Source organism: Dendrobates tinctorius, unplaced genomic scaffold (assembly GCF_039654945.1).
Source record: "Dendrobates tinctorius isolate UK_male_01 unplaced genomic scaffold, ASM3965494v1 ptg000158l, whole genome shotgun sequence".
NCBI classification, from domain to species: Eukaryota; Metazoa; Chordata; class Amphibia; order Anura; family Dendrobatidae; genus Dendrobates; species Dendrobates tinctorius.
This window is the reverse complement of record NW_027361825.1, coordinates 27,830,726-27,852,492: the sequence shown is the minus strand read 5'-3', so window position 1 is coordinate 27,852,492 and position 21,767 is coordinate 27,830,726. Positions and strand designations below refer to the sequence as shown.

The window sequence follows — 21,767 nt, the reverse complement described above, 5'->3', positions numbered from 1 at the left end:
CCACCGGCAGGCCGGCACAGCCCCCCGGCAGGCCGGTACAGACCCCCACAGGGTGCACAGACCACCGGCAGGCCGGCACAGCCCCCCGGCAGGCCGGCACAGCCCCCCGGCAGGCCGGCAGAGACCCCCGGAAGGCCCGAAATGACGGCGCATCATGATGCGCACACACCGCGCATCATGATGACGTCAGGCTGTCAATCAACTTTGAACTTCCGATTCCGATGCCGACTTCCGATATTGAAAAAATATCGGAAGTCGGTATCGGAATTCCGATACAGCAAGTATCGGCCGATACCCGATACTTGCGGTATCGGAATGCTCAACACTAGTCAGGAGGAATTTTGGTCCAATCCGCTTTGCAGATCATTTCTAAATCATTAAAATTTTGGTGCTGTCGCTTGGCAACTCGGAGCTTCAACTCCCTCCATAAGCTTTCTATGGGATTAAGGTATGGAGACTGGCTAGACAACTCCATGACCTTAAAGTGCTTCTTATTGATCCACTCCTTTGTTGCCTTGGCTGTATGTTTTGGGTTATTGTCTTCCTGGAAGACCCAGCCATGACCCATTTTTATTGTCCTGGCGGAGGTAAGGAGATTGTCACTCAGGATTTTACGGTACATGGCTCCATCCATTCTCCTATTGATGCGGTGAAGTAGTCCTGAGCCCTTAGCAGAGAAACACCCCCAAAACATAATGCTTCAATCTCCATGCTTGACAGTGGGGACGGTGTTCTTTGGGCCATATGCAGCATTTCTCTTCCTCCTAACATGGCGGGTTGAGTTAATGCCAAAGAGCTCAATTTTTGTCTCATCTGACCACAGCTCCTCCTCCCAGTCACTCACAGAATCATCCAGGTGTTCATTGGCAAACTTCAGATGGGCCGCCTGCACATGTGACTTCTTGAGCAGGGGGACCTTGAGGGCACTGCAGGATTTTAAACCTTTAAGGCATAATGTGTTAGAAATCGTTTTCTTGTTGACTATGGTCCCAGCTGCCTTGAGATCTTTAACAAGTTCTCCTCATGTAGTTTTAGGCTGATTCCTCACCTTCCTCATGATCAAGGATACCCCACGAGGTGAGATTTTGCATGATGCCCCAGATCGATGTTAATTGACAGTCATTTTGTATTTCTTCCATTTTCTTACTATTGCACCAACAGTTGTCTCCTTCTCACCCAGCATCTTAAGTATGGTTTTGCAGCCCATTCCAGCTTTGTGCAGGTCTATGATCTTGTCCAGTCATTACACTGGCAATCCATCCACTCCAGAATCCAGTACAAACTTATTACCCTCATCCACAAAGCTCTCCATGACTCAGCACCACCCTACATCTCCTCCCTCATTTTAGGCTACCACCCTACCCATGCCCTCCGTTCTGCTGATGACCTGTGGTTAGCATCCTCAATAATCAGAACCTCCCACTCCCGTCTCCAAGACTATACACGCGCTGCGCCAATTCTTTGGAATGCACTTCCCAGGTCAATACGATTATTCCCCAATCCCTACAATTTTAAGCGTGCCCTGAAAACGCATTTATTCTGACTGGCCTACCGCCTCAACACATTAATCTAACTATCCCTGTGTGGCACAGTCAAAAGTTTTACCATAACCAGGTTCCCCGTATCATGTTCCCACATGCTTTATGCATCTATTATCCCTCTGTGTCTGTACTGTTACACACTTAACATTACGGCTGGTCCAAACAATCAGGGCAATTGTTACCACCCACCTTTCGTGTCTACCTTTTTTCCTCATAGATTGTAACTTGTGAGCAGGGCCCTCATTCCTCTTGGTATCTGTTATGATCTATGTGATTATTGTTATGCTGTAACGTCTATCGTCTGTACAAGTCCCCTCTGAAATGCAAAGTGCTGCGGAATATGTTGTCGCTACAGAAATAAAATGTATTAATTATTATTATTATTATTATTATTATTATCCCTTTCATCCTTTGAAAGCTCTTTGGTCTTGCCCATGTTGTAGAGGTTAGAGTCTGACTAATTAATTGAGTCTGTGGACACGAGTCTTTTATAAAGGTGACTATGTAAGACAGCTGTCTTTAATGCAGGTAACGAGTTGATTATTATTATTTATTTCTATAGCACCATTGATTCCATGGTGCTGTACATGAGAGGGTTACATACAAATTACAGATATCACTTATAGTAAACAAACTAACAATGACAGACTGATTCAGAGGGGAGAGGACCCTGCCCTTGTGGGCTTACATTCTACAGGATGTTGGGGAAGGAGACAGTAGGTTGGGGGGTTGCAGCAGCTCTGGTGTTGGTGAGGCGGTAGCTCCGGTAGTGGTGAGGATGCAGCGGGGTTATTGCAGGCTGTAAGCTTTCCTGAAGAGATGTGTTTTCAGGTTCCGTCTGAAGGATCCGAATGTGGTTGATAGTCGCATGTGTTGGGGCAAAGAATTCCTGAGGATGGGGATATTTGGGAGAAATCTTGGAGGCGGTTGGGTGAGGAGTGAATAAATGTGGAGGAGAGAAGGAAGTCTTGGGAGGACAGGAGATTACATGAGGGAAGATATCAGGAGATTAGTTCAGTGATATATTGAGGAGACATGTTATGGATGGCCTTGTAGGTCAGTATTAGTAATTTGAATTGGATACGCTGAGGGAATGGGAGCCAGTGAAGAGATTTCGCAGAGTGGAGAAGTGGAGGATTAGTGAGGAAAGAGACAAATTAATCAGGCAGCAGAGTTAAGCATGGACTGGAGTGGTGCGAAGGTGTTAGCTGGGAGGCCACAGAAAAGGATGTTGCAGTAGTCACGGCGGGAAATGATGAGGGCATGCACAAGCATTTTAGTAGATTGAGGGTTGAGGAAAGGACGGATTCTGGAAATATTTTTGAGCTGGAGGCGACAGGAGGTTGAAAGAGCTTGGATGTGCAGTTTGAAAGACAGTGCAGAGTCAAGGATTACTCTGATTAGGAGCATCTAACTGGTCTGTAGCAGCCAGAACTCTTGGTAGGGGATCAAATACTTAATTCTTACTGCAAAATGCAAATAAATTTATATAATTTATACAATGTAATTTTCTGGATTATATTTTTGATATTCTATCTCTCATTAAAATTAACCTACCTTTAAAATAGACATGTCTTTGTCAGTGGGCAAACTTACAAAATCAGCAAGGGATCAAATACTTGCTTCCCTCAGTGTGTGTGTGTGTGTATATATATATATATATATATATATATATATATTTCTTTACAGTCTAATATTTTAATATTTTAGTTAACATAAAATTTTATTTTGGAAGTTAGAATATACAGTATACTATTTTGTGTCAGTTACTATTGTGGTATCACAGTGCTAAAAAAATTTAAAAAAAATATGTGAATTTTTGTGCACTTTTTTTAACTTCTGGAACTTGTAGGTTTTCTTTAAGTAAGAAGTTTGTCTTCAGCTCAGAAACGTGGCACAATTCTCATCTGGTATGACTGAGCTTTCAAACCATTAACGTTTGGATCGGGTTTTATGCTCAGATTATTTCTGTCTACAGTGGGCTCCAAGATGAACTTCTGCAGTGTAGAGGTTAGAAATAGGAAGAGCTGCATGCGAGCCAGGCCTTCTCCCATACACATGCGCTTGCCTGAGAAAACAGAACACATTGGCAATCTATTATCAATGAGGTTATTAAAGGTTGTCTGAAGAATGTGCTGCCACACTGAATTTACTTGGGCAAATAATCAAGATCCGCTTCCTGTGCAATTGCAAACCCAAGAAATCCCAGATGTGCTCGTTGGGAGACAAGTCTGGTCTTCCTTAAACCCAGCCTAAAAACCATGTCAAGGTTAGATACAGTAGTCCCATATTCCAAATCCCAGTTAATTTGAAACCTAAGTTAAGTCATGTATTTACAAGTGATGAGTGAGCTAACGTGTTGTGGAGGCCCCAGATCCCGTCCCGCAGTGTGATATGATGTATTCACACTGCGGGGCTGGGAATCTGGCTCTCCAGCTAGTGGGAATACAGAGAGAAGAGCCTTCCATCTTGCAGGACCACCGTGAACAGCTAGTGGAACCCAGAGATAGAAGAGTCTTCCATCCTGCAGAGGCCAGTTAGGCCTCTTTCACACATCAGGTTTTCGCCGTCAGGCGCGATCCGGTGCTTTTGACAGAAACCGGATCTGGCGAAATGCAATGCCGGATCCGGTTTCCCCCCCATTGACTTGCATTTGTGCCGGATCGTGCCGGATGGCCATGCGTTTCATCCGGTTTTCGCCGGATCCGGCAATGTGTCGCGATCCGGCGTCTGGAAAAAACGGCTACTGTAACGTTTTTTGTCTCCGGCGAAAAAGCCGGACACGCCGGATCCGGCGCGTCCGGCTTTTTCACACAATGAAAGCCTATGAGCGCCGCAATGCGACTGATCCGGCGAAAGCCGGATCCGGTGGCCGGATCCGTTTTTTTTGGTCTGAGCATGCTCAGTAGCTCTGCCCACAAGACATATATAAAAGCAAGACAGTGGGACCCACAGCCACACCCAACATGCCACCCAAGAAAGCAACCAAGCGCAGCAGGAGAAGGCAGGAGACCACTGCAGCACCATCAGCACCACCACCACCCCAAATGGAGCAGCAAATGGAACATGCTGAGGAGGGGAGGCCAGCAGCAGATGAGAGACGGTAATTATCAAATCCCCCATTCCTCCAAACTAGGGCTATTGAATATCAAGATATTCATTGGCCCTTTGTTTCTCTTTATTCAACAGCCGCCCAATAGATGCAGCAGCAGCAGCAGCAGCAATGGCAGCAGCTGGAACACCACCCACAGGCATGGAGTGTGGCCACCAGGAAGACAGCACATCATCTTCTGGGAGCCCTCCCTAGCATCGTCAGCGTTTGACGGTAAGTTTTTATTTCCAAAATCCATCATCTCTGTAATATATGTCTATTCATTGCCTTTTATTTCAAAACAGGATTCACAAGATGAAGAGGAGCTCCCAGAAGAAGAAGGAAGGGGTGGACAGACACTTGGAGTGGGCTCACAATTGGTAAGTTTTTTGCATCAAACGCAGAAACACAACATCACACTACACACAACACATAGAAAACAATGTTCTGCAGACCACACACAGCAAACAAATGCCTACATCCAAAGACATAACATTTTTTGTTTTCTTCTCTAGTCTTCCCAATCTGGTGCTCGGCCAAGAGGTCCTCGCAGTGCCTCCCAGGGTCGTCGGCGACAGCAACGCGGCGGTCACCAGCGTGTAAGTATAAATATTTTTGCTTTGTTTTTTTGCACTTTTTATTTCATTTCTTTTGTGGAGGCTAATTATGTTATTTTTGTCTTTTTCTTTAACAGCCTTCACAGCGTGCTCCCGACTCTGACGGTGAGGATGGAGGACTCGATGTGGACCACCTCATCGATCTCGTCAGAGAAAGGGAGCCGCTCTGGAATATGGCTGACCGCCGCCACGCTGACCTTATCGTTACCCGACGACTCTGGGAGGAAATCTGTTCGCTCCTTGTGGGCCGCTGGGAGGACCTCGATGTTCGGGCCCAGATTAAAGAGCGTAAGTATATACAGTACCGGTTGCTTGATGTAAACCAGTGTTTCCCGAACTCCAGTCCTCGTGGTCCCCACGGATCATGTGTTCAGGATTTCTATTTACTATGGAAATCCTGAAAACATGACCCCTGGGGACCATGAGGACTGGAGTTTGTGAAACACTGATGTTGTATACTAACCACTCCTTTCTCGTTTCAGGGAACAGAATTGTGAATCGGTGGCGGTCTGTGAGGGATCGTTTCAAGAAGGAGTTCAATAAAGAGATGCGGGCCCCGAGTGGATCTGGAGGACGCAGGAGCAAGTACAAGTACGCACAAGCCCTGTCGTTCCTCCGGGAAACAATGGTCACTAGAAGGTAAATATTACACACCACATGTGAAAAAAAATGTTAGATGTAACTTTTTTTTTTCAGCCAGGGCCATACCATGTCAGTATTTTAATTGTTTTTTTGTCTCTTTATTCCACAGCACGGTGAGCAGCACTCGGGAGCCTGCACGATTGGACCCTTCTGAGGCGATCCCTGAGGAGACCGGCACCGAGGGACACTTCGACCGCCCCGGTACATCTGCACCTTCCCAGCCTTCCCACACATTCGACCCATCTGTCCCATCCACCAGCACAGGAGCATCGTGGCCGCCTACATTACATGAAGCTGCTGGTGAGGAGATCGCTTTCCCTTTACCCCACCCTTCTGCCCCTGCCACCTCTAGTACACCTGCGGGTACTGGGCGGCAGCGGCAGAGGGGTCAGGAAAAGAGTTATGCGCCAGAGTTCTTGCATCTGAATGCATCTTTCCAGAACTGTCTAAAAGTCTTGTCAGAGCAAGTCTCCGCAGGCTTTCAGCAGATCAACTCCAGCATTCTGGAGGTGAAGACACTTCTGCAAACCATGCATTCAGAAGCAAGATCTTCGCCAAACCACACCTTTTTCAGGTCTGTTGTGGAGCGCATGGCAACACTATCTCCTACCCAGCAGATGCATGTAATGCATTCGTGCCACGGTGCTCTACAGCAGGTTACCTCCCAACCTCCACCTCCCACCACTGTAGTTCCTCCACCTGCACCCCCTCCAGCCACTTTCTATCCTCCCCCTCCTATTACATCTGCACCCCCTCCAGCCACTTTCCATCCTCCCCCTCCTATTACATCTGCACCCCCTCCAGCCACTTTCCATCCTCCCCCTCCTATTACATACCAGCAACCTCACCAGTACAAGCAACCTTCCCAGTACCAGCAACCTCCCCAGTACCAGACATCTCCCCACTTCCAGCAACCTGCCCCGTACCAAACTCCTTCCCCGTACCAAACTCCTTCCCCGTACCAAACTCCTTCCCCATACAACTTTCCATCAATATCATCTGCTCCTACAGTCCCTGCCCAACCCTCCACTCCACCGCCCACCACCTCTTCTGCCTCCCACATGTCCACCCATTCTGTAGCTTTTTCCACACCATCACCTCTAACTGTTCCTTCCCCACCACGATCCCAGTCCTCTCTCCACACTCCCATTGTCGAAGTGTCCCGCAGCCCCTCCAGCAGTATTTCCACCCCACACTACACCGAGTTATAATGTTTTTTTTGTAATAAAAATGCCCATTTGGTTGGTTTCAAACCTTTATTAAAAAAGTTTTTTTAACTTTAAAAACAGTTTACACTAAAAAAAATATTTTAAATAAAAGTTAAATTATTGTTTACACTGGTTGTCTGTCATTTCTTTCTGCGGCGAAATATGTTTAAAAAAAAGGTTAAATACAGGGTATTTAAAAGGTAAAAAGGTATTCAAAACCAGGTATATAACTGTGGGTAAATTTTAGCTTTTTGCCACAGTTGTGTTTCTGGTTGTGTTTGAAGCAAAGTATTTCACCTGAAAAGTTGTGTTTATTGTTGGTGATTTCCTAACAATGTACACAACTTTTGTTAAAAGGTGAAATACTTTGCATAAAACACAACCAGGTACACACCTGTGGCCTAAAGCTAAAAATAGTAAGACCATGACAAGATAGCCAACTTTGGTTGGCAAAGGTATATACTGTTGGTCCAGAAGGTACACAAGTTTGGTTAGGGCACAAATCTTTCACACTCTGTCATCCTGCCAGTGTACTCTGCCTTGAGGTGACATAAAGTATAGTGCAAAATTGTCCCTCATTACTGAAACCGTCACAGAACTTCTAGTGGTAATATTTCCAATGACAACATCCATCTTCGCCAGTAACTTGCTCTTCTCTCCAACCTGCACTTTCTCCTCTACAACCTGTCAAAGAAGGGCTGTAGGAACATGCTATATATAGTTTTCCAGTAGCCAATCCCGTTCGGAAGGCCACAAGGGTCAATTTTAAAAACCAGATCCGGCGTAATCCGTCGAAAAACGGATAGAAAAACGGATGAACCGGATGAGACGGATCCGGTTTTGTCTGTCAAGAACAAGACGGATCCGGCAGAAAACCGGATCCGGCACATCAGGTTTTACAAAACATTTGCCGGATCCGGCATTCCGGCACGACGCCGGATCGCGCCTGACGCCGAAAACCTGATGTGTGAAAGTAGCCTTACACAGCACCATCCAGCTAGTGCAATTCAGGGAAAAGACACCCCTTCACCCAGTTTGTAGGAACTAGTAAACTGCAGAAATCCATCTAGTGAGATTCAATTCACTGGCTACACAGAGACTAACACAGCTACAGCAATCTCTGCACAGCGAAGCATCCCTCCAAGACACCATGTCCCACAAATCACACATAACAAAATCTGCTACATCCGTCTCCTCAAAGACTGTATCTATCAGCAGCGTGGTCGCCATTGCCCACACAAATGCGGAAGCCGCCAAAATGCAAGCACGCTATCCTGAAGAAGAGATGCAACTTAAATTAGAGAAGATAAAGAAAAAAGAGGCATACTCCAGCAAACCTGCTATATGGGGAATATATCATAGTAAAGACAGTGTAACAATAAAATACCCCATAATACTTATAGTGCTGTGGACTGTACACAGACCAATTGTCAGACTGACATAGGAGGAGAGGGAAGATAAAAACCTTCCAAAACGACAATAAAGGTCGAAAATATATAAAATTGTTTTATTGGACACAGAGCAAGGAACAATACAGATAGAAAATTATAGCAGATAGCTTGTCACAAAAAAGGCACCGTGGTCTACATATACTGCTTCAATATAACCCATATATACGGGGGACGAGAAAGTATAACCTTCATTTCATATGACAAAACATAACATATTCAATTGAACAGTGCTAGCACAAAAAAGCACTAAGGGCAATGAATATGTCCCACAAACCAAAAATGTGCAAATGCACGCAGGCAGAGTGAGAGGTCCAATGCCCGCCCCTATATATTGCTTCAATATCACCCATATAAGGGGGTAGAGATATATACAGTGGGGAAAAAAAGTACTTAGTCAGTCAGCAATAGTGCAAGTTCCACCACTTAAAAAGATGAGAGGCGTCTGTAATTTACATCATAGGTAGACCTCAACTATGGGAGACAAACTGAGAAAAAAAAATCCAGAAAATCACATTGTCTGTTTTTTTTTCATTTTATTTGCATATTATGGTGGAAAATAAGTATTTGGTCAGAAACAAAATTTCATCTCAATACTTTGTGATATATCCTTTGCTGGCAATGACAGAGGTCAAACGTTTTCTGTAAGTCTTCACAAGGTTGCCACACACTGTTGTTGGTATGTTGGCCCATTCCTCCATGCAGATCTCCTCTAGAGCAGTGATGTTTTTGGCTTTTCGCTTGGCAACACGGACTTTCAACTCCCTCCAAAGGTTTTCTATAGGGTTGAGATCTGGAGACTGGCTAGGCCACTCCAGGACCTTGAAATGCTTCTTACGAAGCCACTCCTTCGTTGCCCTGGCGGTGTGCTTTGGATCATTGTCATGTTGAAAGACCTAGCCACGTTTCATCTTCAATGCCCTTGCTGATGGAAGGAGGTTTGCACTCAAAATCTCACGATACATGGCCCCATTCATTCTTTCATGTACCCGGATCAGTCGTCCTGGCCCCTTTGCAGAGAAACAGCCCCAAAGCATGATGTTTCCACCACCATGCTTTACAGTAGGTATGGTGTTTGAAGGATGCAACTCAGTATTCTTTTTCCTCCAAACACGACAAGTTGTGTTTCTACCAAACAGTTCCAGTTTGGTTTCATCAGACCATAGGACATTCTCCCAAAACTCCTCTGGATCATCCAAATGCTCTCTAGCAAACTTCAGACGGGCCCGGACATGTACAGGCTTAAGCAGTGGGACACGTCTGGCACTGCAGGATCTGAGTCCATGGTGGCGTAGTGTGTTACTTATGGTAGGCCTTGTTACATTGGTCCCAGCTCTCTGCAGTTCATTCACTAGGTCCCCCCGCGTGGTTCTGGGATTTTTGCTCACCGTTCTTGTGATCAATCTGACCCCACGGGGTGGGATTTTGCGTGGAGCACCAGATCGAGGGAGATTATCAGTGGTCTTGTATGTCTTCCATTTTCTAATTATTGCTCCCACAGTTGATTTCTTCACTCCAAGCTGGTTGGCTATTGCAGATTCAGTCTTCCCAGCCTGGTGCAGGGCTACAATTTTGTTTCTGGTGTCCTTTGACAGCTCTTTGGTCTTCACCATAGTGGAGTTTGGAGTCAGACTGTTTGAGGGTGTGCACATGTGTCTTTTTATACTGATAACAAGTTTAAACAGGTGCCATTACTACAGGTAATGAGTGGAGGAAAGAGGAGACTCTTAAAGAAGAAGTTACAGGTCTGTGAGAGCCAGAAATCTTGATTGCTTGTTTCTGACCAAATACTTATTTTCCACCATAATATGCAAATAAAATGAAAAAAAAACAGACAATGTGATTTTCTGGATTTTTTTTTCTCAGTTTGTCTCCCATAGTTGAGGTCTACCTATGATGTAAATTACAGACGCCTCTCATCTTTTTAAGTGGTGGAACTTGCACTATTGCTGACTGACTAAATACTTTTTTTCCCCACTGTATCCCTCATTACATATACAATGACAAGGCATAGCACATTCAATTGAACAGTAATAGCACAAAAAGTGCACTAAGGATAGCCATATAAAAGATAAAAAACATCCTACATACCAAATATGTGCAAGTGCACGCAAGCAGATGAGAGGTCTGGTGCCTGCCCCGACGCGCATTTCGGGAACCTTCGTCAGGGGGCGCTGTGATACAGTATTGAGACGTGCTATAAATAGTACAAGGGTCGGAAATAGCTCCGATCACAGTGGCCGGATGTGCGTCATCGCTGCCCCGGCAACCATAGATACATCCCCCTGCATAGCACATGGATGGCCGTGACGCCCGGAAGACGCGGGGCCCCACGTGACCGGACGCCCAAAGCCACCATGTGCCGGCCATGCTTATGCATTAGCCTGTCCTTGTAGGGCACTAGCTATTTTTTATATAATTTTTTGTGGGTGGTATAATTGCATTGCCATGCTCCACTCACAGTGGGCACTAGTGCCCATAGTGAATATGGCGCCCAGGTTTGTTTTAATTCTTATGCGCATGCGCGGCATTCCCTGCTCAGTGCGGCCAGATGATCCCGCCCCCTGGCCGGCACATGGTGCACATGAAGCAGTATATGTAGACCACGGTGCCTTTTTTGTGACAAGCTATCTGCTATAATTTTCTATCTGTATTGTTCCTTGCCCTGTGTCCAATAAAGCAATTTTATATATTTTCGACCTTTATTGTTGTTTTGGAAGGTTTTTATCTTCCCTCTCCTCTTAAATTAGAGAAGGCACGCTTAGAAGACCAAGAGAGAAGGTCACGCATAGAAAGAGAGGCTCAAGAGAGAAAGACGCAGTTAGAGAAGGCACGTGTGGATGCCGCCTTAGAGAGCCTAGCAGTAAAAAGAGAGGCTGCTGCAGCAATAGCAGAGGCAGAATCACTAGAAGCTGTGCACAACCCTGAGCTGCATAGCCGTAGCAGTGTGTCAAGTCTGGAGTTGCCACTGCAAGATTCACCACAACGCACATCTCAGTATGTTAATGAACTTCCTGATCCAAACTATAACCAAGATCATGACACATCCAGTGAAACGAGTGAGAGTCATCATGAGGCTCAACTCAAGGAAAATGTGGAGCAAAGCAACTCTGCTAATGTCTCCATTGCCTCTCACCAGGTAACCAACGTGAATCACTTTGCTGACACACCGCACGTCAGACCGAAGCAATATGACACCGGCTGGTGCCACCCCGAGGATACTAACAGGTATGAATGCACCTCACATCAGTATCAGGGTGACCCATCACCAGTATACTCTGCTGACAACCGGTTCACATCAGAACTTGCTAGGATCTTTACACGACGTGATCTGGTTACCAAGGGACTCATGAAATTCACTGACCATGCTGAAGGTTACAAAGCTTGGAAAGCTTCCTTCCGAAATGTTATTAGAGACTTGGGGCTACAACACAGGGAAGAGATAGACCTCTTAGTCAAATACCTAGGAAAAGAGTCAGTCAAACATGCAGTAAGGATCAGAGACATTAACATAAATCACCTTGAAATCGGTCTCAAAGAGATCTGGAAGAGGCTGGATGAGTGTTACGGCTCAGCAGAGGTCATAGAGAGAGCCTTGTTCTAAAGAATCAATGACTTTCCTAAAATATCTAACAAAGGTCTCCCAAAACTTAGAGAGCTAGGTAATCTGCTACAAAAGGTCCTAGTTGCCAAATGTGAAGGTGACCAACCAGGACTTGCATACCTCGACAAAGCCAAAGGTGTTAACCCTATAGTCAAAAAGTTGCCCTACAATCTACAGGAGAGGTGGCTCACACGTGGTTCCACGCACAAATACAAACACAGTGTTTCATTCCCTCCCTTCTCCGTTTTTGTAGACTTTATACACGAGCAAGCGACAATCAGAAATGATCCCAGCTTTGACTTTGCAATGTCATATACCGCACCACCACCAGCTGCAAACCCACGCAGAACATCTATGGCAGTGCACAAGACTTATGTTTCTTCTCCACGTTCCAATTACAGGTCTGCTGGATGCTCTCAATCAGAGACAAAGGTACAAGAACCTGACAAGCAGTGCCTGCTTCATCAGAAGCCTCATCCTCTCCTGAAATGCAGAGTCTTCCGAGGAAAATCTATGCCAGATCCCAGAAGCTTCCTGAAAGAGAACGGTATCTGGTACAAATGCTGCTCATCCACCACTCATCTCGCCAAGGATTGTAAGGTCAGTGTACAGTAAAATGCAGAGAATATGGTACCAAAGATCACAACACTGCCCTACACCCTGGGCCAGCTCCATGGAGTGCACAGAACACGCGAATTGACAGTGAGCATGGCGGGGAGGAAAGGAGCACTGATGCAGCTATGCCAGAGATCACTTCACAATGTACTAAAGTCTGTAAAGGGACAATAGACAGTAGGTCTTGTTCTAAAATATGCCTCGTCAGAGTGTACCCAAAGGGCCATAAAGACAAAGCTGTATGACTGTATGCTATATTGGATGATCAAAGTAATCGATCCCTGGCTAGAACAACATTCTTCGACCTATTCATCGTCAAAGGACCAAGCACCCCTTACTCATTAAAGACATGTGCAGGTACTGTGACAACAGCAGGCAGGAAAGACGGACAATTCTGCCTGCCACTACCTACAATCATCAAGTGTAACCAGATCCCAGACAATAGATCTGAAATACCTACCCCAGATGTAGCAATCCATCATGCTCATTTGAAATGCATAGCACACCTTATACCAGAACTTTACCATCAGGCACAGATAATACTGCTATTGGGAAGAGATATCCTACAGGTTCATAAAGTGAGAAGTCATATCAATGGACTCCACAATGCTCCTTATGCCCAAAATCTAGACCTAGGATGGGTCATAATTAGTGTTGAGCATTCCGATACTGCAATATCGGGTATCGGCCGATATTCGCGGTATCGGCGTTCCGATACTGAGTTCCGATACTGAGTTCCGATACTTTTAGAAAATCGAATGCCGGAATCGGACGTTCCCATAATGCAATGAGCCAGTTTAATTTTATTCAGCCAATGAGGAATCCTAAGAAGTGTGGGCACATCCTGTTATGCATGTTAGGCATGTTAACTAATGGCATGGCTGTAATTGGCTGCTGAAATGATGTCATGATGCACTATAAAAGCCGCCGCTGCCATTTTGAGTTCACTCTGCTGTTAATTTACTTAGGGACAGGACGCTGCTTTTCTGACTCTGAGGGACAGTTTGAGCTAGCGATTTGCTTTATTGTGCTTTACCAAGGCTACTTTAGCAACCACTGTGTGAGAAGCTTTCTTTTGCCTTGCAGCGCTGTTCACGGCTGTCTGCGAGGTCTCTGTGTGTGAGTGCAGCTCACGCTGTAGTGTGTTCTGCAGCCACCTCCGGTTGTAGTCCACTCAGCATGCGTCACTGCCTCATACATTGTCCTTTTTTGCATTAGTGCTGCTCATTTTTCCAGATTTCTCCTATTAGTGTGGTTCCATCTGTATCCAGCTAGATTGCTTGAAAACACTATATAGGAGTAGATAGAGGAGATTTTCTGCAGCCTTGCAGCGCTGTTCACGGCTGTCTGCGAGGTCTCTGTGTGTGAGTGCAGCTCACGCTGTACTGTGTTCTGCAGCCACCTCCGGTTGCAGTCTGTTCAGCGTGCGTCACTGCCTCATACATTGTCCTTTTTTGCATTAGTGCTGCTCATTTTCCCAGATTTCTCCTATTAGTGTGGTTCCATCCGTATCCAGCTAGAATATTTGCAAACACTATATAGAAGTAGATAGAGGAGCCTTTCTGCTGGCTTGTGCCCTGCAGCCCCAGCCAGATTAGTATTAGCCTATTTTTTGGAGCCTCATCTATTGCATTGTAGGTTACCTTCCTGCATTGTCATAGCTATAAAAAGTTTGTGATACTATCGGTTTTACATCTTTGGGCACATCCAGTGTCTTTGTGAAAAAAAAGTTAATAACGTTCACCAAACACTTCACTTTACAGATGTGTAGGCCACATTAGCTCATATTAAAGTCTAGTCCACACTCTATAAAATTAGTGTTTCTTATACCTGTTAGCAGCTGTTCAGGTATAAGCAGCACACTAAGCCCTTAGTACTTTTCTGCCTATCTTTATCAGTCTACCAAGATGAAGAAGGCAGGGAGTAAGGCACGTGGTCGTGGGCGTGGAGTTTCTACAGGGAGAGGACGTGGGGATTCTGTGCCTGCTGCGGGCACCAGTAACTCAGCATCCCCCAGTTTTACCAGGGAACAGTCCTTTATGCGCAGCTTTGTAGGAGCTCGCTGTACCCCACTGCTGCGAGACGAACAAATTGAAGCCGTTGTTGGATGGATGGCAGCTAACGCATCGATTTCAATTAGTTCCAGATCCTCTCAGGTCCAGAGCACTGAAGAGCACCCATCTGTCTCTTCACCACCTGCCAAATAGCCCAGGCAGTCAGAAAGCCCTGGACAGGAGCCATCTCTACTTCTGTTCTCTGAATCTGTTGACTTGAAAAGAGGGGGCCAGCCAAGCAGCATTCGAGAATTTGAAGAAGAGGTAGTATGCAGTGATGCGCAACAGCTTTGTCTCTCTGAATCTGAAGAGGCGGGTGGGCCAGTGCCTATGGTCAGCACACCTCAGTACGCATCTGATGATGAGACTCAGGTGCCACTTTCTGGTGCGTACGGTGCTGTCGAGACTACCCAGGAGAAGCAGTCATTTGAAGAGGGTAGTGTAGATGATGAGGTCCTTGACCCATCATGGCGTGAGGTACAGGAAGGTGGTGGGAGCAGCTCTGAGGAAGAGATTCCCCGAACGGCCAAAAAAGGAGGGAGAGGGAGGGGGCAGACTCAGTTGCCTGTAGCCTCCACTTCGGCACCCATTGGGAGCATGCCTCTTCCAAAACCCAAAACGGGCGTTCCCAAGACTTGCAGTGCCTGGTCCTTTTTGGACACAGTTGCAGATGACATTTGCTTTGTCAAATGCAAGCTGTATGATCAGAAAGTGAAAAGAGGGAAAAGAGTCAGCAACCTCAATACCACAAATATGTGGAAACATGTGCGGACCAAGCACGTGGTGGAGTTACAAAGACACACTGAAGACCTAGGCCAAACTACAGCGCCACCTACCACCTCTTCAGCTCGTGTTGTAGCCTCTTCCTCCACCTCACACACAGCTGGTTCGGCTTCCTCACAGGATCGCCATGGAAGAGCCTCTGGCACTGTTGTACAGAGACACAGTGTCATTCCACCCACAGCACCACGTTCCCTGTCATCCTCACACTCCCAGGCCAGTCTACAGCCATCAGTAGCACAGGCATGGGAGAAAAGGCGCCCATACTCGGCAAACCACCCCCGAGCACAGGCTCTGAATGCTGGCATGGCAAAACTACTGTCCCTTGAAATGCTCTCATTCAGGCTGGTGGAGACTGGCACCTTCCGTACCTTCATGGCATTGGCAGTCCAACAGTACAACGTGCCCAGCTGCTTTTATTTCAGCAGGCAAGCCGTCCCTGCCCTGCAAAAGCATCTGGAGGGAAAAATTAAACATGCGCTACGAAACACCGTCAGTAGAAAGGTCCACCTGACCACCGATGCATGGACAAGTAACCATGGACAGGGACGATAACTTTCCCTCACTGCCCATTGGGTAAATGTTTTGGAGCCGGGTACAGATCTTGAGAGTGACGCTGTACGTGTTCTGCCAACTCCAAGGATTGCAGGAATCCAGTCTGTACACATTGACTCCTCCTCATACTCCAGTTCCTCTAAATCAGCGCTGCAGGAGCCGTCACAGTCTACCTCCACATGCACCCATGAACGCTTACCTGTTACAACCGATATGAGCACAGCCGTGGCCAAACATCAACAGGCCGTATTGAAATTAATTTCTTTGGGGAATCGAAGCCACACAGCGCAGGAGCTCTGGAATGCCATCAAGCAGGAGAGTGATGTGTGGTTTGTGCCAGCGAATCTCCAGCCAGGCATGGTAGTGTGTGACAATGGCCAAAATCTGGTGGCAGCTCTGGGCCTAGGCAACCTCACTCACATCCCATGTCTGGCACATGTGCTCAACTTGGTCGTGCAGAGTTTTTTGAGGGACGATCCGGATCTTGATGCACTGCTGCACAAGGTCCGCATACAGTGCGCTCACTTGCGGCGTTCCAGCATGGCAAGATCGCGCATTGCAGCTCTGCAGCACCGATTCCGCCTTCCGGAACATCGCATTATATGTGACCTACCCACCAGGTGGAATTCAACGTTACATATGTTGGAGAGGTTGTGTGAGCAGCAGGCAGCAGTAATGGAGTACCAGCTGCATCAGGCGCAAATAAGTTGCACTGCGCGCCATTCACACTTCACCACCACTGAGTGGGCCTCTATGAAGGACATCTGCCACGTTTTGCGTGCCTTCGATGATTCCACGCGGATGGCGAGTGCAGATGATGCACTAGTCAGCATGACTATCCCCCTTATCTGCCTGCTTGAAAAAACACTGCAAGCACTAAGGGAGGAGGTTGTGGAAGAGGTGGAGGATGAGGAGTCACAAATGCCATCTGCTTCTGGACAGTCTGCGCAACGTGGTTCCTCACAAAGGCCTAGGCAGGGGACACTTTGTGAGGAGGATGAGGAGGAGTCAATGGAGGAGGAAGACATCTGTCCAGAGGAGGGAGGTACACAATGCTCTAGTAGTCAGTATGTAGAGCGAGGGTGGGGTGATGCAGAGCAGGCAGAGATGACGCCTCAAGCAGGGGACAGCGTTTCTTGGCCAGTTAGCAGTCTGCAGCACATGGTTGATTTCATGCTGCAGTGTCTGAGAAACGACCGCCGCATCGCCCACATTCTCAACATGGCTGATTATTGCGTGTACACCCTCCTAGATCCTCGCTACCGGGGCAACTTACAAAGCCTTACAACACCGTTGAACCGGGAGCGTAAAATGCGGGAGTACCAAGACACACTGGTGCATTCCATCATGTTCTCCATTCCACCCGAGAGCAGTGCTGCTAGTGCTTTACAAAGCAGCTCAGTGCATCGAGGCAGAGGAGAAAACTCTGCACAAAGAGGGAGCAGAAGCAGCGTCTCAGCAAAAGGCAAGACCAGTATGGCCCAAATGTGGCAAAGTTTTGAGTCCCTGCTACAAATGTCTACACCATCACAGACGGCTCCAGTCAGCAGGAGACAACGTTTCCGTCAGATGGTGACAGACTACATGTCTTGCCCACTCAGTGTTCTCCCACACGGCTCTTCCCCCTTCAAATTTTGGGTCTCTAAGCTGGATACATGGCCAGAGCTTGCCAGTATGTATTGGAGGTGCTGGCTTGCCCTGCTGCTAGTGTATTATCAGTACCCGTCTTTAGTGCCGCAGGTGGTGCACTAACAGACCGTCGCATGCGACTATCCTCCGATAACGTTGACTGGCTTACTTTTCTGAAAATGAACAAGGCCTGGATCTTGCAGGAATTTGCCAGTCCTCTTCCAGATTAAATAATTGGTTGGCAACAGTATCCAGGTCTCCTGTTGTGTTCATGTTTCTACCACCTGAACTGTAATCCCTGGGCTCCAACACCGCCAGTTGCTGCTCAGAAGTGCCGTCTGCACAGTCAACACATGCTCCAGTGTTATTGGGGTTCAGTAACGTCAGCTGATCCCCTGCTGTTTGTCCGGCAATTTCTCCTGCTCCGACCACAATCACACTACTACAGATATTAAACTTGTTCCAATTAGGCCTCTGGCTACACTCTGTTTCTCCTGTAATCCCTGGGCTCCAACACCGCCAGTTGCTGCTCAGAAGTGCCGTCTGCACAGTCAACACATGCTCCAGTGTTATTGGGGTTCAGTAAAGTCAGCTGATCCCCTGCTGTGTGTCCGGCAATTTCGCCTGCTCTGTCCACATTCACACTACTACAGATATTAAATTTGCTCCAATTAGGCCTCTGGCTACACTCTGTTTCTACTGTAATCCCTGGGCTCCAACATCGCCAGTTGCTGCTCAGAAGTGCCGTCTGCACAGTCAACACATGCTCCAGTGTTATTGGGGTTCAGTAACGTCAGCTGATCCCCTGCTGTGTGTCTGGCAATTTCGCCTGCTCTGTCCACATTCACACTACTACAGATATTAAACTTGCTCCAATTAGGCCTCTGGCTACACTCTGTTTCTACTGTAATCTCTGGGCTCCAACACCGCCAGTTGCTGCTCAGAAGTGTCTTTGGCACGGTTACTCCCTCCTGCCCAGCCTGGATCCAGCACGCCAGCTGTTTCCGGGTAGTGTCAACGTCACTTTGCCTCCAATATGTTGTCCTGTCGTGTTGCGGTCGGTTTAGCCGACTCTATGGTGCCTGCAGTTTAGGTGCTTCTTATGTGGACTGCAGGATCTTGCAATGAAGGCTGGTTCCGTAGTGCCAATAGGACAAGCTCCCCCTGTAGGACTGTCGGTTTCAGTAACTCCTGCCGGCTCGCGGCCTTGCAACTTTTTTTTTCATGTGTACCTTCTGCTGCCTATCTGAGTTCTAGTACCACTAGCTGGTTCTTTGGAAGTCAATCTTGAATATGTTCCCCTGATTTCCAGTAACTGCTGGTTCCAGGCAGAGCCTTTGGCTTAGGTGCCTCCTTCTCGGTATCCGAGTTCCACCAACGTCTGCTGGTCCTTGCTGTGCTTTCTGGCACAGGTACTTCCTGCTTTGTAACCGGGTTCCAGTACCATCAGCTGGTCCTCGGTAGTTCCATTGGCTCTTGCACCTTCGGCTACCCATCCAGGTTCCAGTACCGTCAGCTGGTTCTCAGCAGCTCCTCAGCTTTCTTGTACCTTCTGCTACATTTCCAAGTTCAAGCTTTTTGAAATGGTTTTTGGTAATCACTCTGGATCTCCCTGACGACGACCCTAAAGACGACGACCCTGAAGACCACCCCGAAGAAGACGATGAAGTGTCTTAAAAAAAAAAATTAATTCCTGCTATTCCATTTGATTGGGCTAAACCTCTATGCCTTTAATGTCTCCTCCACCTCCCCCAATACATTCTACATTATTCTTAGTTGTTTTCCTTCATGTAGAATTAACCTACAAGGAAAGTAAGGGTTTATTTTCATTCCGATATTTGAGTCCCATTGACTTGCATTGGTTTCCGATATCGGAATCGGCGATATCCGATATTTTTGGGGTATCGGTCCGATCCAATCCGATCCGATATTTCCCGATATCGGAAGGTATCGCTCAACACTAGCCATAATAAGAAACGTATGCTTGGGACACATGCATGCCCCATCTTCTGTGACAAGTATGCTAACAAATACACTGGAGAAATGATACCCATTTCTGTTTCAAACTTGCAATAATGAGTTCCATGTCAAGGAACTACCACACAGCATCCAACTGCCCAATCATTTAATAGACTTTACTCATGACAGCAGTATGGTGTTAGGAAGCTATGGGATCAGTTGGGGTGCACGGTCTTCCAGAGAACTAAGCAAGACAACCAAGTAGCAATGTCGGTAGAGGATAAGTTGTTCTTAGTGGTAATGGACAAGGGACTCGTAAATGATGAGACCAACAACTAGATCGCACCTCTTCACTTCACAACCAACAGACCACGTCTACCAAACAACAGAGATCAGGCATTCAAACGTTTCTCCTCTCTCAAACATAATCTGCAAAGGAAGTCAGAGATGAAAGATCACTTCTTCTCCTTCATGTCAAAGATATTTGAGAACTGCCATGCAGAACTAGCTCCCACTCTCAAAGTCTCCGAAGAATGCTGGTTTCTACCTATGTTTGGAGTATACCACCCTAAGAAACCGGGCCATATTAGAGTGGTGTTCGACTCCAGTGCTAAGTTTAATGATGTCTCCCTGAATGATGTTCTACTGACAGGACCAGACCTCAATAACAAATTACTGGCAGTACTTATGCGCTTCCGTAAGGATTCCATTGCCGTCATCGCTGACATCCAGCAAATGTTCCATTGTTTCCTTGTGAGAGAGAGAGACAGGAACTTCCTAAGATTCTTCTGGTACAGAGACAATGATCCTGCTAAAGAAGTCACAGAGTACCGCATGAGAATGCACATCTTTGGCAATAGACCTTCTTCTGTAGTCGCCATTTATGGACTCAAAAGGTCAGCTCAAGAAGGAGAAACAGAGTACGGATCAGATGTCAGAAAAAGACTTTTATGTTCATGATTGTCTGAAAGCCATGCCTTCAAATGAGACTGCCATCAGTCTTTTCAGGAGAGCCCAAGAGATGCTTGCTTGCTCTAACCTCAGGCTTCACAAAATAGCCTTAAACAGCCAAGAACTCATGAAAGCATTCCCTTCACAAGACTTGTGTAACAGTCTCTGAGACCTAGACCTGGGGTCAGACCCCAAACCAATGCAACGTAGCCTCGGGCTTTTCTGGAATCTACAGTCAGACACCTTTACCTTTCAGGTCAGCCAGGAAGAAAAGCCTTTCACACGCAGAGGTGTCTTGTCTACCATCAACAGCCTGTACGATCCCTTAGGTTTTGCAGCTCCTGTCACTATAGCCATACTAAGAGACTTAACTAAGGAGACTTATGACTGGGATGCACCTCTGCCACCTGATAAGAGAATCCAGTGGGAAGTGTGGAAGAACTCTTTAGCAGCCTTCTCCAACCTGAATGTGCCAAGGCCATACACCCCTGTGCCGTCTACAGAGATACAGAGTCAAAGACTGTATGTATTTGCAGATGCTTCAGTAAAAGCAATTGCTGCTGTTGCCTATCTCAAAACTGTGGACTCCAAATGTTAGAGCCACATTGGATTTGTTATGGGGAAGGCCAAACTTGCTCCACAACTACAGCACACCATACCTAGGTTAGAACTTTGTGCTGTAGTCTTAGCCGTCGAGTTAGCAGAGTTCATCACATCTGAGATAGATATCGACCTGACACAAGCCAAGTTCTACTCAGACAGCAAAGTAGTCCTGGGATACATCCATCATCCAAAAGAGTGGCATTACATGCCCATGGACCAAAACCCTGCAGATCATGCATCTAGAGCAGTTGACGCAAGTAGACTAGAGAGCACAATATGGCTCTCAGGACCAGAACTATTGTACACTGAGGAACGTTGTCCAGACACTTTTGAACTTGTGAGAGGACTCAGGTGCTGAAATCCGCCCTCAGGTGTCTACACTTCATACAAAGACTGCAGCTAGTCTCCTAACCCAGAAAACAGGACTATCCAGTGCCCCTCCAGGAGGATTCGACGCTAAGGACCTTTAC

General features: G+C 46.7%; 1 protein-coding gene across 2 annotated transcripts in view; it reads right to left on the bottom strand.

The window, feature by feature from the left end:
- Positions 1 to 2,027: 2,027 nt before the first annotated feature.
- Positions 2,028 to 21,767, bottom strand: part of LOC141052012 (cytochrome P450 2A4-like) — a 139,592-nt gene continuing 119,852 nt past the window's right edge. For both annotated transcript variants that reach the window (XM_073549180.1, XM_073549179.1), the window contains exon 9: positions 2,028 to 3,609. In XM_073549180.1, the coding sequence (XP_073405281.1) occupies positions 3,425 to 3,609 (185 nt within the window). In that variant the 3' untranslated portion in view covers positions 2,028 to 3,424. The remainder of the gene's footprint in view (positions 3,610 to 21,767) is intronic.